General features: G+C 37.7%; 1 protein-coding gene across 1 annotated transcript in view; it reads left to right on the top strand.

The window, feature by feature from the left end:
• The first annotated feature begins 260 nt into the window (after positions 1 to 260).
• The window catches only part of LOC123514976 (B-cell CLL/lymphoma 7 protein family member A-like), a 23,599-nt gene continuing 4,452 nt past the window's right edge, over positions 261 to 19,407 (top strand). The window contains exons 1-2 of the mRNA XM_045273267.1: positions 261 to 401; positions 955 to 1,024. Coding sequence (XP_045129202.1) covers positions 310 to 401; positions 955 to 1,024 — 162 coding nt within the window. The 5' untranslated portion in view covers positions 261 to 309. The remainder of the gene's footprint in view (positions 402 to 954; positions 1,025 to 19,407) is intronic.

A 19,407-nucleotide genomic window follows, 5' to 3' on the forward strand; every position in this document is an offset into this window, starting at 1 on the left:
TTTTCAATAATTCTCTGATTTTAATTAATGTTACCATTGTTAAACCTTAATCTGTTTTTCCCTTTCTTTAGTCTCTTATTCATTCTTCCTTTTTTCTAGCAATATGAAAGGTTTACCATTCCCATTCCCTTAATCCAACAGAGGTTAATTTTTTTGCTTCTCAGAGTTTAGAGTAAATCAACAAAAGCAGCACAGAAGAGAAGCTCATTATGAACAATGGTAATTTTTTGCCATTCTAAGTACTGGTGTGCTTCAAGTTTTAAATTTCAAAATAATAACTTTTCCAGGGTAGTGTAGTGTTAGAGAAGCATGATGTCTAGGTCACTGAGAGCAGAGACGCGGTCCCGGGGGAAGGAGGACACCAAGAGGTCGATGCAGGCACTAGATAAAGTGCGACGTTGGTGAGTGCTATTTAAATTATTTACAAATGGCCATTATAATGTATTTTCTCTACATATCTGCATGCAAACATAGATTTTTATTCTTTCTTTTCAGAATTTATAAGTTTATATATATAAAAGGAGGTTTGCAGAGGGCAATTCACAGCCACTTGCAGTCACAAATTGCCAGAGCAGCCAGCAGGTCTCACCTAATAGCAGCTGCTGGCTTGCATGTCGATGCATCAAAGGCAAAAGTAGCTGATCAGGCTGACAGCTGCTACCCAGTTGCTCTGGTAATGCTGCTCCTTTTCACATTCAGCTGCACAAATGTGCAAATTGCCCCGTGTAAACATCCCCATAATCACACATCAGTGACCCAGCTGTGTGTTTTTTTATTTTTTGTTCACATAATTTGGTTTTCAACTAAATGTGACAATTTGAAGTGAAGTAGTTTTTTAGTTTGTAGCTCTTCTAATTGACTTATATACCGTACTATTGATGATGTAATAGCAAAATTGACTAATCAATACCATTTCCCAGTTAAAAACTAAGGATACTCTCTTTTTTTTTTTAGGGAGAAAAGATGGATTACAATTCATGACACAACTATGAAGATCTACAAGTGGGTTCCTGTTGTTCAAGATGTGAGTATTTCACTATTACAATACTTACATATTAGCATCTACATATGGCAGTAGTATCATTTATACTGTATTTCTAGCAAGTTGTTGGATCCTGAGATGTCTATGTAATTTCAGGACTGATTGAGCAATGGTTTTAGACAGCCTGTCCCACAGTGTCCATCATGGAAAACTAAACCCTCAATATTTTTCTCTTGAGCATATTCATGTTGTACAATACATCAATTATTTCATTACTGTACATTTTAGATTACACATGTGTCCAAAATTTCATACTTAGGTATTTAAAAGAGACAAGATAATATTTTAATTGGAGTGACTTCTGTATTGTTCTTTGTGACATAATATGTCCTTTATATATATATATATATATATATATATATATATATATATATATATATATATATATATATATATATATATATATATATATATATATATATATATATATATGTGTGTGTGTGTGTGTGGGGAAGATGTAGATTTGATTAGGTACAGACAGGTCAGGGATGATTTGAGTAAGGTTATAAAAAAGTAAAAGGCAGGCAGAGATAAAACTAGCTAGAGCTGGGAGTAAAGATCCCAAAAAATTATAGTTATTACAAGGTCAGTGATAAAAGAAATAAGGATAGGATTGGACCACTCAGAAAAGATGGTGTAGTAGTGGATCAAAATGAAGACATAGTAGAATTATTGAATGAACAATTTTCTTCAGTATTTACTAGGAAAGAATAGGAAATCCTGTTACAAACAGTGCGACGAGTAGTTTAAGAGCTTTAGAAAATATTGATATAAAACCGGGAATTATTAGGAAATTTATTCTTGAACTAGACGATAGGAAAGCCAGTGGTCCTGATGAGCTACATGCCAGAGTACTTAGGGAGGGTGTAGACAGTATTTCTGAAGCACTTAAGTTAATCTTTGAAAGATCACTTAGGTTTGCTGAGATACCTCAGGACTGGAAGTTAGCTAATGTTACTCCAATATTTAAAAAGGTAGGAAGGATGATGCGAATAATTATAGACCGATCAGTTTAACTAGTATAGTATGTAAGATACTAGAGAAAATCATTAAGGGTAGTATTTGGGAGCATTTAAATGAGAATAGATTAATTAGAGATACCCAACATGGCTTTAGATCAGGAGGTCCTGTCTTACAAATTTGCTCGATATCTTAGAATATATTACCAAGGAGTTAGATGATGGAAATAGCATAGATGTTATATATCTAGATTTTAGCAAGGCGTTTGATAAGGTACCGCATAGGAGGCTAGTGTACAAATTGAGACTACATGGGATAGGGGTAGGTTAGTTGATTGGATTAGTGAATGGCTTTCTGATAGGAAACAGAGAGTAGTATTAAATGGGGCAATGTCTGAGTGGAAGGAAGTGGTTAGTGGGGTACCCCAAGGATCAGTGCTAGGACCTCTTCTTTTCTTGGTGTACATTAACGATTTAGATATAGGAATTAGTAGCAAAGTATCAAAGTTTGCAGATGATACTAAGATAGCATGTGCAGTACAGGGTGAAAAGGACAATTACAGAATACAACAAGACCTGGACAGGCTGATAGCATGGGCAGACAGGTGGCAGATGGAGTTTAATTCTGATAAGTGTCAGGTTATGCATTTAGGTAAAGACAACACAAACTTTAACTATGAGATGGAGGGATGTTGGCTAGAGGCAGTAGAGGAAGGAAAGGATTTAGGAGTAGTGATAGACAGGACTATGAAATTTTCAAAGCAATGTTTAGAAGCAAGAAATAGGGCAAATAGGATCCTGGGTTTTATAAATAGAAATGTTAGTTATAAAAGTAAGGAAGTGGTGCGTAGCTTATATAATTCTATGTTAGGCCCCATTTAGAGTATTGCATACAGGCCTGGTCACCCCACTATAGGCAGGATATCAACATGTTAGAAGCAGTTCAGAGAAGAGCAACTAGGATGATACCAGCATTAAAGCGCCTGGAGTATAGAGATAGATTAAAGGAATTAAACATGTTTTCATTTGAGAGGAGATGTATAAGAGGGGATATGATAGAGTTATTTAAAATATTCGCAGATACAAACTACAAAGATGTGAGATCTTTCTTTACCTTAGAGGAGGGAAATAGGACTAGAAATCGTGGCAGGAAGATTAGAAAGCAAGGCTGCAGGTTAGATATAAGAAAATATTTCTTTAGTCATAGAGTGGTAGACTTCTGGAATGCATTGCCAGAGACGGTTGTAAATAGCACTAGTTTGACAATATTTAAAAACAGATTAGATAAGCACTTCAATTTATTAGATTTATAATTATGTATAGCACTGCATGATAGTTTTTATAAGAAATTTACTATAGTTAAATAAGACATGATCCCCATGTATGGGGACCACAAATTGTAGAGGATTTCGCTGCAGGATTTAGCCCTGTTAATGGGCCAAATATTTAGAATTAGTATATAATGTATTGTGTACTTGTAAGTGTATCTTTAAGTACTGATGACAAGGTCGCTGTGCGACTGATACAGGATAACCTAGATGGGCCCTGGTGGCCCTTTGTTATCTTATTATTTATGTTATGTTATGTTATATATATATATATATATATATATATATATATATATATATATATATATATATATATATATATATATATGTATATACACAGGGTGTCCCAGAAGTTGCGCACCCTCCAAATTTTTATAAAAATACATATGAATATCAATTTTATTGATCATAATCATAACAGATGCTCAAATTGTTCACCCTCTGCATTGATACATGCATCAATTCTCTTTATAAAACTGTCTTTTACTCTTTTGAGAGTTTCAGTGTTTATTCTTTGACACTCCGTTGTTATCACATCTTTCAAATCATCAAGAGTGTGTGGACGGTTTTGGTACACAACAGATTTAAGATGTCCCCAAAGGAAATAGTCAAGGGGGGATAGATCTGGTGATCGGGGTGACCACTCCATGGGACCTCTTCACCCAATCCATCTTCCACTAAAAGCCTGATTCAGGTAGTTACGCACATAAATAACATATATAAAAATTTGGATGGTGCTCGACTTCTGACACCCTATATATATATATATATATATATATATATATATATATATATATATATATATATATATATATATATATATATATATATATATATATATATATATATATATATATATATATATATATATATATATATATATATATATATATACAGGGGATCCTCGTGATTCGACTTCGCAGTTCGAATTATCGCCAATTCGAACTCAGTTAATTAATACTCAATCCTCAAGGTTCGACCGACTGACTCGCCAATTCGACATTCATATCTGGTGCACCACCACCTGGTCAATATCCGCCGCCACCCCAAATTCGCCACAAACCCGCCAGGCAGAAGTGTAAACTGATGCTACCCTGTGTTGTCGCTTAGGCGGCGTCACACTACCACTTTTCCGTCAACTTTTTCTGTCAACTTTCTGAAGACTGTCAACTTTTGTCGACGCTGGTCATCACACACAAGCTCGCTTCCGCCTTTGTCGCGTTTGTCAACTTTAAACAAACATGGCGGCCCCTTCACCCCCAGCAATCCGTTGCTATTTTTTCAATGCTATTTTTTGGCCTTTAATGATCTCCATGAGAAACTCTTCAGACAGCTTTGTCCATTCATAAACAACAGAGTTGCTCATCTTGGCCAGTTGTTCTTTGGAAGTTCTGCCGTGGAATGTTGCAGTCCCAGAGAAATATAAACAAACAACTGAACTACTTTTCACTGTTAGGCTAGGACAAAAAAATATGTACAGGTAACTCTCGATTAACACAATAGATGTGTTCCAAGAGGCATCGCATATATCAAAATTAGTGTAAAACAAACATGTAATTCTCATAAGAAACAATAGATAATAAGGGGGATGCGGGATGTGATCCAAAAAAATTCGTACAAAATACTCAATTTATTTGACTAAATTAACATGTTTTTATTATTTACTATTCTAAATACTAGAAGTGTATTTAAAGTAAAGGGAAAAGCAAGAAATAATAAGAGAAAGCAAAAAATAATAAGAGAAAACAACAAAACAAAGAATACGTAAACACCACTCATTGTGTCACTGCCTTCACCACTCACACCACAGTCAGTCACCATCTTCCTCTGAGCTTTACCACTTTATCAAAAATCCACTTATCAAAAATAACCCCACATGCAGAAGAAGATGAAGGACGTTTTTGGGCCATCTTGGTGAATTATAGGCAGATTGAAGAGATTCGTCTGTACTCTGCTGGCAGACTGCACATGAGGTACGAGAAGAGCGGAGCTCCCAACTATCAGCCAGCTGTTAAACTCTCTGGCGTGCAGTTTGAAATTGTGTCTGGCGCTCAGTTTGAAAATGCGGTTGGGCCAAATCGCGTATAAGCAAACCGATCTCGCAAAGTAAATTAATTATAATATTTTTTCGGTCGCATTATAACAAAAACACGTAAAGCAAACGCACGTAAATCGAGAGTTACCTGTATATATAAATATATATACATGTACTTATTGAGATTCTATTGATTTGAGATTATAGCATCATTCCAATTAACAAGAAAATTAATTTTATTATAAAAGTGTTAATTTGAAACCATAGATCTTGATTTGATTAAAAATTCACCCTAGAGGAAAACGTGCGTTTCATCTGACTCAAGACAACAGAAAGCCACCTCCAGTCCTAGCCCTAAGAAGCACAATTTCCTGCCTTTCAAAGATAAGCTTGAGCTTATAAGAAAGTGTGAGGCAGGTATAGCTCACAGTGTCGTTGCAGCACAAATGGGTGTCCCTAGATCAAGAGTATCAACAATTTGGAAGAACAGGGACAAGTACCGCGAGACCATTGCAAGTGTTTTTATTTCCAAAAATGTACTGTACAGCACCCTAATGCGTTTAATAAAAAAAGTTAGATATAAATGAAGGCTTTAATAGTACTGATTTAGTCTAAATTAGTATTTTTTAGAGGTTATAGTGATGTTTTGAGGGGGTTTGGGCTGGAGGTTGGTCCCTATCCCCTCCTGATTCTTAAGTATCTTATGGAAAAAAATTACTTCACGATTTTGATAAACGCTGACTCGACCGATGTCCTTGACCGAAATATGGCTCAAGCATGGTACTGACAATATTTCCTGAAATGCCCAATTTCTTATTCGCTTTGATGTCTGTTCCCGCACCAGTATACAAAATCATGTCCCAAATTAAACCAGTTTCACAGTCGCAAAGAACAAATATTTTTAGGCCAAATCTGTGGCGCTTGGATGGAATGTACGAGCGAAAGTGTAAATGACCACGCCACAGGACCAAACTTTCATCAGTGACTAAATTTTGAAATGGTTTGAATGATGACTTGAAACTCTTACAAATGTAGTCAAAGATGGGCCTAATCTTTCTCATTTTGTCATTATCAGTTGCCTGAGTGTTGTCTTGGAAGTGTAAAGCTTGCAGCAAGGCAATGAATCTGTTTACTGACATAACTTTACTAAATATGGGCATATGAAGGAGAGGATCTGTGGACCAGTATTCCTTATAATTTTGCCTTGGATTGAGTCCCATCAGCATAACTAAAGCCAAATATGAGTTCATTTCTTTTATATCTGTGTCATGCCACTGCAGGTGTGGGTGGAGTATTTTTACCTGCTATCATGAAGCCATAAAACTTATTAGTTTCTTTGACTATATGAGCCATTATTTCTTCTGCAAAAATCAATCTAAAATATTCACTCTCTGTGCTCCTATCATGAATGAGTCCATGAGATATGCCACGACCAGTAAGATCAAACTGAAAATCTGTAGGAGAAAATTAATTCCCATCTGTCCATTCCCATTGTGTATGAACAATAGATGTCTGTATTGCAGTGACTGTGTGGTCCTGAGTTTGGGATGTAGATGCTGTGTTGGTTTGCCTAGTGAGGTCATGCAGTGGGTGCAAGGCTGATAGTGAGGAAGCACCTATTTCATGTCCATGCTCCCCATCACATCTTTTCCGCTTACTGCTAGGAGGGGCAAGACCAAACCCATTTCCACAGTCATCATTACTCTCCTTATCTCTTTCATTATCTGACTCTGTAATCAGGGTCATCTTCATCATCGGAAAATTCACTGTCACCCAACTCTGTGACATTATCATCATACAAAATGCCAGTAATTTCCTGGGTAATCAAGCCGCACGGCATAGTAAGGGAGTACAGTGTTACTTCTAAGGCTTTGGCTAGACATATGCCAGGGTGCTACTTATCGCCTAGGCTGCAGGACTGCCAACAGAACTGGCGGTGGTTGTATGGGTGCGCATAAAATAGATTGGCACTGCTTTTCCAGAAGGAATAGTATAAAAATACCAGGTCTACTGAACAGGATTTTGAGTGTATTAGTAAATACAGGTAACTGTTGATTTATATGTGTTTAATTTACGCGTTTTTGTTAATACGCGAACGAAGAAATATTTTAATTAATCAAATTTACATGATCGGTTTGCTTATACGCGATTTGGCCCAACCGCATTTTCAAACTGAGCACCAGACGCAATTTCAAACTGCGCTCCAGAGAGTTCCGTAACTGGCTAATAGGTGGGAGCTCCACTGCCATGGACGCACTCTTCTGCTGCACAGTGATGCAAAGAGTTTTCCAAAAAAAAAAGTGCCAGACCACCATGCTTCAGTTTTTCAAGAAAACACCAGTGGAAGATGTAGTACCAAAAGAGGATGTGGACTGCCGTGGAAGCGGAGGAAGCAGAGGAAGCGCAGGTGGGTGATGACGTCCTTGACTAGGAGGTGGACAGCAATGGTGTGTGCTTGTGAGGGGTGAATTAAGACATATAATTTGTTAAGGAATATTGGATTAGCATTTCACTACATGGACAAAGAAATGATGAACAAATTGGTAAGTACTATAATAAGACCCAGATTGGAGTATGCAGGAGTTGTGTGGACCCCTCATAAAAAGAAACACATAAGGAAGTTGGAGGGACTACAAAAAACGGCTACAAGAATGGTTCCAGAATTTGAAGGGAAGACATATGAGGAGAGACTAAAGGCTATGGATCTACAAACCCTGGAACAGAGAAGGGAGAGAGGGGATCTGATACAAGTTTATAAATTGATTAATGGAATGGATCAAGTGGTTAATGAGAAACTGATCCTGAGAGAGGAATATGACATTAGAAGCACAAGATCGCATAGGATAAAACTGAGGAAGGGAAGATGTCTAAGAGATGTTAAAAGATATAGTTTCCTGCAAAGATGTAAGAAGTGGTATCAGCAAAGAATGTGCATAGCTTTAAAGAAAAATTGGATAAGTGTAGATATGGAGACGGGGCCACATGTGCATAAAGCCCAGGCCTTGTAAAACTACAACTAGGTAAATACAACTACGTAAATACACACACACACACACACACACACACACACACACACACACACACACACACACACACACACACACACACACACACACACACACACACACACACACACAATCATTGTAACATATGTAACATATGTACCACCAAAAACAAATTCATGGACCAATCAAGAATATAAAGACATGATAGATGACACAATAAGGAGTCTAATGAGAAGCGTTAAAGAAAGGAGAAAAGTGATATTAGTAGGAGATTTCAACTGTAAAGAAGTGGACTGGGAAAATTATGAAAGTGGTATGGGGGAAGAAGCCTGGGGAGAAAGATTCTTGAACCTAATGATAGACAATATGATGGACCAGAGAGTAAAGGAATGCACAAGATTCAGAGGAAATGACAAGCGGCGATTGGACCTAGTTTTACAAGGGGTATACAAATTAATGATGATATAAGATATAAGTGCCCATTGGGAAAGAGTGACCATGCAATATTAGAAATAGATATAGAAGAGGAAAGGAAGATAGAGACGATTCATACAAAGGAGACCGATTAAATTACAGAAAGGCTGATATTGAGAATCTCAAGAACTATTTTAAAACGTAGACTGGGAGGAGATGGAAAACTCAGAGACAACAAGACAAATATAACTTATTTTTGGAAATATACAAAACAGGAGTCAGGAATATGTCCCAAAATATAGACCAAAAGAAGAAGGAAAGAAAGATTGGTTTAATGCAAGGTGTGCTAGGGCAAAGGAGAAAAGAGATGGAGCATGGAAAAGGTGGAGGAGAAATAGGAATCCAACAAACAAGGAAAACTTCAAGGCAGCGAGAAATGAATATGTTAAGGTGAGGAAGGAAGAGGAAAAGAACTTCGAAAAAGATATTGTCGAAAAATGTAAGGAGCAACCAAAATTGTTCTATAGATTCATAATTGGTAAAATTAGGCAAAAAGAAACAATAAAAAGGTTAAAAGGAGAGAACGGGATGGTGGAAGACCCAAAAAGTATGGCAGAACTATTAAATAAAAAATTCCAGGAGGTCTTTACTAAAGAATCCAAATTTGAGAGGCCACAGGGTAATAGAGAGACCATCTATATGAAAGAGATTAAAATAACCAAGCTTGAAATAAAAGAGTTAATGAAGGAACTGGATGAAGACAAGGCAATGGGACCAGATGAAGTCTCAGGCAGAATACTGAAAGAATGTAGGGAAGAACTAGCAAGTCCTATATACAACATCATAAAATGCTCAATAGAAAATGGAACAGTGCCAGTAGAATGGAAAAGAGCTGAGGTGGTTCCCATATATAAGAGTGGAAGGAAAGAAGAACCTTTAAATTACAGACCGGTATCACTAACTAGTGTAATATGCAAGATGTGTGAAAGAATAATAAAGAAACAATGGATCGAGTCCCTTGAAGACAACAATTAATATCAAATAGCCAATTTGGTTTTAGAAAAGGACGGTCTTGTGTATCTAATTTATTGAGTTTCTATTCTAGAATAGTTGATAGAGTACAAGAGAGAGAGGGATGGGTTGACTGTATCTATTTGGATTTAAAAAAGGCGTTTGACAAAGTGCCACACGCAAGATTACTGTGGAAGTTAGAGGAGAAGGGTGGCTTAAAAGGAAGCACATTGAGATGGATAGAAAATTATTTGAGGGGGAGAGAAATAAGGACGGTAGTTAAAGATATGAAGTCCAAGTGGAGAGCAGTAGAAAGCGGAGTGCCACAGGGGTTAGTATTGGCACCAGTACTTTTCCTCATTTATATTAACGACATGCCAGAAGGAGTGAACAGCTACATAAATTTGTTTGCGGATGATACGAAACTGTGCAGAGTTATAAAGCAAAAGGAGGATTGTGAAATACTGCAAGAAGACCTAAATAAGATCTGGGAATGGAGTAAGAAGTGGGAAATGGAATTCAATGTGAACAAAAGCCATGTCATGGAAATGGGAAAGAGTGAAAGACGACCTGTGGGAATCTATAAGATGGGAGATGGAGTAGAACTGGAGAAAGTCAAAAAGGAAAAGGACTCAGGAGTGACTATGGAAGAAAACAATCAACCAGTAAGCCATATTGATAAAATTTTTAGAGAAACATATAATTTGCTGAGTAATATTGGAGTAGCATTTCACTACATGGACAAAGAAATGATGAAGAAATTGATAAATACTATAATAAGACCCAGATTAGAATATGCAGGAGTAGTGTGGACCCCTCATAAAAAGAAACACATAAGGAAATTGGAGAGGCTACAAAAAATGGCTACAAGAATGGTCCCAGAACTTGAAAGGATGACATATGAGGAGAGACTAAAGGCTATGGATCTACCAACTTTGGAACAAAGAAGGGAGAGAGGAGACCTGATACAAGTCTATAAATTGATTAACGGAATGGACCAAGTGGATAATGAGAAACTGATCCTGAGAGAAGAATATAACACCCAAAGCACAAGATCGCATAGTAAGAAGCTGAGAAAGGGAAGATGTCTGAGAGATATAAAAAAATATAGTTTCCCGCAGAGATGTATTGAGACGTGGAACAGTTTAGATGAAGAAGTAGTGTCTGCAAAGAGTGTGCACACTTTTAAAGTAAGATTGGATAAGTGTAGATATGGAGACGGGGCCACACGAGCATAAAGCCCAGGCCCTGTAAAACTACAACTAGGTAAATACACACACACATACAGCTGAGGTGGTTCCCATATATAAGAGCAGAAGGAAGGAAGAACCTTTAAATTACAGACCGGTATCACTAACTACTGTAATATGCAAGATGTGTGAAAGAATAATAAAGAAACAATGGATCAAGTTCCTTGAAGACAACAAATTAATATCAAATAGCCAATGGTTTTAGAAAAAGACGGTCGTGTGTAACTAATTTATTGAGTTTCTATTCTAGAATAGTTGATAGAGTACAAGAGAGAGAGGGATGGGTTGACTGTATTTATTTGGATTTAAAAAAGGTGTTTGACAAAGTGCCACATGCAAGATTACTATGGAAGATAGAGGAGAAGGGTGGCTTAAACGGAAGCGGAGTGCAACAGGGGTCAGTAATGGAACCAATATGTTTCCTCATTTATATTAACGATATGCCAGAAGGATTGAACAGCTACATAAATCTGTATGCAGATGATACGAAACTGTGCAGAGTTATAAAGCAAAAAGAGGATTGTGAAATACTGCAAGAAGACCTAATCTATAAGATGGGAGATGGAGTAGAACTGGAGAAAGTAAAAAAAGAAAGGGACTTAGGAGTGATGATGGAAGAAAACAATCAACCGGCAAGCCATATTGATAGAATTTTTAGAGAATCATATAATTTGCTTAGGAATATTGGAGTAGTATTTCACTACATGGACAAGGAAATGATGAAGAAATGGATAAGTACTATAATAAGACCCAGATTGGAATATGCAGAAGTAGTGTGGACCCCTCATAAAAAGAAACACATAAAGAAGCTGGAGAGACTACAAAAAATGACTACAAGAATGGTTCCAGAATTTGAAGGGATGACATATGAAGAGAGACTAAAGGCTATGGATCTACCAACCCTGGAACAAAGAAGGGAGAGAGGAGATCTGATACAAGTTTATAAATTGATGAACGGAATGGACCAAGTGGATAATGAGAAACTGATCCTAAGAGAAGAATATGACATTCGAAGCACAAGATCGCATAGTAAAAAGCTGAGAAAAGGAAGATGTCTGAGAGATGTTAAAAAATGTAGTTTCCCGCAAAGATGTATTGAGACGCGGAACAGTTTAAATGAAGAAGTAGTGTCTGCAACAAGTGTGCATACTTTTAAAGTAAGATTGGATAAGTGTAGATATGGAGACGGGGCCACACGAGCATAAAACCCAGGCCCTGTAAAACTACAACTAGGTAAATACACACACACACACACGCACACACACCTAAAGAAGGAGGTAAGAAAGATTGGTTTAATGCAAGGTGTGCTAGGGCAAAGGAGAAAAGAGATGGAGCATGGAAAAGGAAAAGGTGGAGGAGAAATAGAAATACAACAAATTAGGAAAATTTCAAGGCAGCAAGAAATGAATATGTTAAGGTGAGGAAGGAAAAAGAAAAGAACTTTGAAAAGGACATTGTCGAAAAATGTAAGGAGCAACCAAAATTGTTCTACAGATTCATAAATGGAAAAATTAGGCAAAGAGAAACAATAGAAAGGTTAAAAGGATAGAGCGGGATGGTGGAAGATCCAAAAAGTATGGCAGAACTATTAAATAATAAATTCCATGAGGTTCTTTTAAGGAATCCAAATTTGAAAGGCCACAGGGTAATAGAGAGACAGTCTATATGAAAGAGATTAAAGTAACCAAGCTTGAAATAAAAGAGTTAATGAAGGAACTGGATGAAGAGAAGTCAATGGGACCGGATGAAGTCTCAGGCAGAATACTGAAAGAATGTAGGGAAGAACTAGCAAGTCCTATATACAACATCATAAAATGCTCAATAGAAAATGGAACAGTACCAGTAAAATGAAGAAGAGCTGAGGTGGTTCCCATATATAAGAGCGGAAGGAAGGAAGAACCTTTAAATTATAGACCGGTATCACTAACTAGTGTAATATGCAAGATGTGTGAAAGAATAATAAAGAAACAATGGATCGAATTCCTTGAAGACAACAAATTAATATCAAATAGCCAATTTGGTTTTAGAAAAAGATGGTCGTGTGTAACTAATTTATTGAGTTTCTATTCTAGAATAGTTGATAGACTACAAGAGAGAGATGGATGGGTTGACTGTATTTATTTGGATTTAAAAAAGGCATGTGACAAAGTGCCACATGCAAGATTACTACTATGGAAGTTAGAGGAGAAGGGTGGCTTAAAAGGAAGCACATTGAGATAGATAGAAAATTATTTGAGGGGGAGAGAAATAAGGACGGTAGTTAAAGATATGAAGTCAAGTGGAGAGCAGTATATTAATGACATGCCAGAAGGAGTGAACAGCTACATAAATCTGTTTGCAGATGATACGAAACTGCAGAGTTGTAAAGCAAAAAGAGGATTGTGAAATACTGCAAGAAGACCTAAATAAGATCTGGGAATGGAGTAAAAAGTGGGAGATGGAATTCAATGTGAACAAAAGCCATGTCATGGAAATGGGAAAGAGTGAAAGACGATCCGTGGGAATCTATAAGATTGGAGATGGAGTAGAACTGGAGAAAGTAAAAAGGAAAAGGACTTAGGAGTGACGATGGAAGAAAACAATCAACCGGTAAGCCATATTGATAAAATTTTTAGAGACATATAATTTGCTAAGGAATATTGGAGTAGCATTTCACTACATGAACAAAGAAATGATGAACAAATTGATAAGTACTATAATAAGACCCAGATTGGAATATGCAGGAGTACTGTGGACCCCTCATAAAAAGAAACACATAAGGAAGTTGGAGAGACTACAAAAAATGGCTACAAGAATGGTTCCAGAATTTGAAGGGATGACATATGAGGAGAGACTAAAGGCTATGGATCTACCAACCCTGGAACAAAGAAGGGAGAGAGGAGATCTGATACAAATTTATAAATTGTTCAACGGAATGGACCAAATGGATAATGAGAAACTGATCCTGAGAGAAGAATATGACATTCAAAGTACAAGATCACATAGTAAAAAGCTGAGAAAGGGAAGATGTCTGAGAGATGTTAAAAAATATAGTTTCCTGCAAAGATGTATTGAGACGTGGAACAGTTTAAATGAAGAAGTAGTGTCTGCAACGAGTGTGCATACTTTTAAAGTAAGATTGGATAAGTGTAGATATGGAGATGGGGCCACACGAGCATAAAGCCCAGGCCCTGTAAAACTACAACTAGATAAATACAACCAGAATTTTTCGGAACTTGGGATTGATGCCATGCTTTGCGTCTAGATAAAGGGACGTACATGTACATGTGTAGGGGTCGTGACACATAGTGAGTTATGAACCTGATATTTGAGTAATATAAGGGATAGCTAACTGCTTTTCCTCAATAATGACAGTACTGAATAACTGCAGCGTGAAATTTTTTGCAGTTTGAAATTAGGCTGTACTTTTTGGATGGGATTGTTTGTTGGCAGACAAAGGTTTAGTTGCCATACACAACAGCAAGTTTTGAAAGAGTATTCCAGACCTGATGCATGTACGAGTACATGTATTGTCCAGGGGGAAGCGGCAGTTTTACTAATGTAAAAGATTGGAATGCTTTGCATTCCAATCTTTTACATAATAATAATAATGATAATAATAATAATAATAATAATAATAATAATAATAAAACAAAATTCAAAAGCACCACATAACAAAAATTAACGCCAACTTTTTTTTTCACTCTCTCCCCCAGTGTAGTGTAGTGGAGTTTCCCCGATTCGGTTTCCAGCCTTGCTCTAGATGCATGAGCAGCGCAGGTGTGGCTGCGATACTATTAGGTGATCCATTTCCGCGCCACCTCGCCAAACAGGTCTCCCTTCCTGACACTCATACACTCCCTCGTCCCCAGCAACTCACCATCTCTTGTTGTATCGTACTCTGAAAAGTCTCTGATACCTCGCTACGTCACACCAGACTCAAACCGTTAGCACAAACGGCGATAAACACGGAGGCTACGTGCCATATCCACATTTATCACAGCAGTATTCGCATATACATTATATAACATTTCTTTCACTACTTTAGATGCCCATGTCACTAATACTTCACCCATTCATCATCAAACATTATTCATGATGTACAAATATGTCAAAAATAACTCAAATATCCACATGTTTTGGCCTCTAACATCAAGATCAAGATCAAGATCACTTGTGATGTCACGGCTCATGCCTTTTCGATTAAATGCCATTTTTTTGCCTAAAACAATGCTGGTCTGTATATTTCTCATGGTTTCCTTCAATTTTGAGCCCATTCCAAGGTATTCCATGCGGTACAACCTCGACATAGTGACTGCATCATAGATAATTAGACGTCCTGCATCATTACCAGGCAAATCTGTACTAAACTATTCTGTTGTGTTCCATCAAACCTTTTGTTGTGTAGTGCCACCTTGCGGTGGGTTCTGGGAACATTGCGTCTAGGTAAATACACACACACACACACACGCCCGGTAGCTTAGTGGTTAGAGCACTTAACACGTTAACCGCCATAAGGCAGTGAGAATGTGGGTATGCATTTTGCTCCTCAAATAGATTCTCTTAGACCTGTCAAAGTCTTTTTACACGGGTGGTACATATGGCGATACATTAGTCTGAGCACCTCAGCAGCGCCACATGAACCACTGGTGGTCATAAAATTTTATGATGCACTTGTGGCTCAAATGATGAAACAAATACTATTCATATTGAATATTTTAGTTAATAAGTAGCATGCAAAGAAAGCCTTTTCAATGAAGGAATTCCGGGAGTCTTTAGTTCTTTCTCTTTCCACAAGAACTCCAACAGAGAAAATAAGCATTGGAAGAGAGTCTCTCTCTCACTGGGAGGTAAAAGATCATCTCATTTCCTTGTTGAATTGCAAGGTCAATGTAGAACAACAAGAAAAAGATGCAGAGGGTGCTATCAGACCCTTAGTCTAAATGAAGGAAGTACAACTGCAGCTGCAAAAGCTAGGAGAATAAAAACTGTGTGTAATCAATGTGATGGCAGTCCACATCTGTGTATCTCATGTTTTGAAAGAATTCACTCTGAATAAAGAAAGTGTTTGTAGGGATAAAAAAAAAAAATTAATTTGTCTTGCTATAAATAGGATACAAGCATTCTAGTTGTTACAAGGAAATTTATTTATTTTGTGATGGGTATCATGAGTGATTGCATCAGATGATTATATATATGTATTTTTTTTTTCAAGGACTGCTTTTATGTGGTAATTTTTCATTTTTGTACTTTGATGAGTGAAAAATAATGTTTGATAATTCTTAATTTGCTACTTTTTTGCTATAGAATGTAAGGAAATGCAAATTAAACTGAAAGAACACTGTGTTTATAAAAAAATAGTTTTCATTTTATGGAAAAAAAATAAACATTTCCTATGTATTAATATCTTTCAATGCTATATTTTTGAAGAAATTGATCACTAGACTATCACTTAAAATATTTGTGTTTGCATTTTGTCTATTGTATTGTTAGAAATACTGATTGAAAAGAAAGAAAAAAAAACTCATTAATGTACCACCGCTGGTACATGTGGCGGTTATTGAAGGTATGAAATGTACCATCGGTGGTACATATGGCGGTAAATGTGTTAAGAGGTGGTGGGATGTATGCACACTCTGCCATGCTGGAATGACGAAGAATAATACAGACTCGCCAAATAGCGCCACCATTACTCGACTTGTTGGCAAGTAAGAGCAGGAGGGCATGGTAATAAGTGCTGCCACTTAGCGGGATCGAGGGATCGCTTGCACGGTAGGTTTGAATACGCTTTGGGGCAGCTCCAGATAGTAGGGAATTCCAGATAATGGCGATCAGGATATGCAGGCGATTAATATATATATATATATATATATATATATATATATATATATATATATATATATATATATATATATATATATATATATATATATATATATATATATATATATATATATATATATATATATATATATATATATATATATATATATATATATATATATATATATATATATATATATATATATATATATATATATATATACATATATATATATGAGTCACCCTATGCCATTTTGTCTAACCCCGTCAACCCTACTTTCGAGTAAAACGCGCTCAAAGTTAAACACTGAAAACGCGCATAAAATCGGTCAGAATTATATAAGATTATACATCAAATGAAAGATCTCGGGTAGTTTTGTTTAGTAATGGTGGTTTTCAATAGTAAATCCGAAAATTTCGAGTTCATGTCCGGTAATTATTTTTTTTTTATTTATTTATTTTTTTATCTTTTTTTTTTTTTAGTGGTTTCTAAGGTGCTAGTTTAAGAATACATGTTAAAATTAGGAGTGTGTGAAGATTTCATGATGATAGCTGCAAAACTCGATTTTATATGAATTTTTTTCAAGCGAAAAATAAATAATTTATTATTAGCGCAACTTTCATTATCCTTCCAAGTATGTTTCATTTTCTATTATTGTTCGAAAGGGTTGACTAAAGGTAAAAGTATGCATTTATGCATTGTCTTTACCTAAAATACAATAATGAAAGTTTCTATTAATTTTTTATTATTGTTAAGAAATATTTTTTTTCTTTTATGACAAAAATAAATGATGGTTGGCTCTCATCATTATCAGGATCAAGGTTTTTATGATCCCAACAATGCCCTTAATGGATTTACCAACCAAATAAATCCCCTTTCAACCCGCCAAGTAGGGTTGACTGAGGATTTATTTCACGGTTGGTGGCCACAGCAGGATTGTGACACTTTCGTCAGGTTCTTTCAATAGTCGAGGAAGTCGTCTTCTAGGGTGTCTGGGTCGTCAGGGTTATCTTCAGCAGCACCTGCAGCCAGCAGTCCCTGGGAAGCAAAGAGGTCGTTGCACCAGGGCTTATACTCGAGGGGAATGAAGCTCAGCAGGTGGTTGAGGTCTGCCAACTTCTCTGGTCGTAGCACCACACCCTGGGGATATTTCGCTGGCAGGTCGATGGTGGTGAGGTTGAAGTTCCTCGGATCATAGGCAGCTCCTCTCCCCTTCTGCAGTTTCACATGGAGTGACGTCCTGATGTCATCTATGTACGTCTGCCAGATTCTCATACCTTGCTTGTATTCTTCAGTGTACTTGAACATCCTGCCTTCCTTGTATCTTGACTTGGCAACCTGGGTCTTCGTACTCTTGGACTGGAGGGGCTGAAGATCCACAAACTGCTCACCCGTCATCTGGACCACGTTGAAGGGGTGTTCACGTCGTGCCTCCCTCATCAGCTCGACGTAGTGATCAGTGGTGTAAATCTCCAGCCCACGAAAGAAGTTCTCCAGGTTGCCGAAGTCACGATCGCATGACATGTAGGAGTGGCCAGACATCAAGAAGTAGTGCTTGATCGAGCAGAACCTCCCACTCTGGACGAAACATAGCATCAGAAGTGAGAGGTTGAGGTTCTTGTTCTGGCCACCACAGTTGTCACTGAAGATTACAAGCTTGGTCATCGAGGCAGAGACGTATGTGTTGATGTAGTGGAGGAGGCAGCTGCCGATCTCACTCAAACCTCTCTTGGCGAACAACTTGTTCCACACGTACAGCGTAGCAGGGGTGGTCTTGAGGTTGTGGATGCCAAAGTTGTAGGTCTACATCTTCCTCTTGTAGTAAGCGACGTTGGTGGAAAGACATGGCGTGACAAGAGTCTGCTGGAGGTCCATGGCAAAAGCAAACAGGGTGGAGTTGGTGCCCTGTTTGCACGCAGTCATGAGATCTCTTGCCACCTTCGCCTTCAGGAGATGGACTTTCTTCTGCGTGAGCAGCTGACTCTTCTTCGCCTCGTCCCTGTTCGCTGTTGCCACCTCTACCTCGTTGGCAATCTTGTCGCAGTAGCTGCACGTGTTGCCCATGGGAGGTCTGGAACCGATGTTGAACCTTGAAAACGCCCTGCTGTACCCATCGAAGCGCATGATCTTCTCTGCAGGCACGTCCTTCTCGGCACACCACTCCTTGAAGAGGTCATAGCAGCGTTTGTGAGAGTAGCCAGGAGGAAGGTAGACGCGATATTGGATCTTCACACGTGAGTAGTGAGAGGTAAACGTGGGCAGGGACATGATGTGGTCGTGGACAAGCTGTATCACATCGTCAGGAGTCTTGTGCGGTGGTGCTGCTTTCCCACGACGATCAACAGGGGCCACACCAGTCCCCCCCCATCCTCTTCAACACGTAGGACACACGCCTCTCACTGATGCTGTGTATGCTGAGGAACGCTTTTTTGCACACCACGGTCCTCGTGTTATCCACATACATATTCGAACGTCGCCTTCCTCCTTCTGTTGGGTCCCACACGTGGATCGCTGACCTCCCTTGAGATCATTGCCTTGGACAGGTAAGCAGACTGGGCGT

This window comes from Portunus trituberculatus, chromosome 38 (assembly GCF_017591435.1).
Source record: "Portunus trituberculatus isolate SZX2019 chromosome 38, ASM1759143v1, whole genome shotgun sequence".
Classification (NCBI taxonomy): Eukaryota; Metazoa; Arthropoda; class Malacostraca; order Decapoda; family Portunidae; genus Portunus; species Portunus trituberculatus.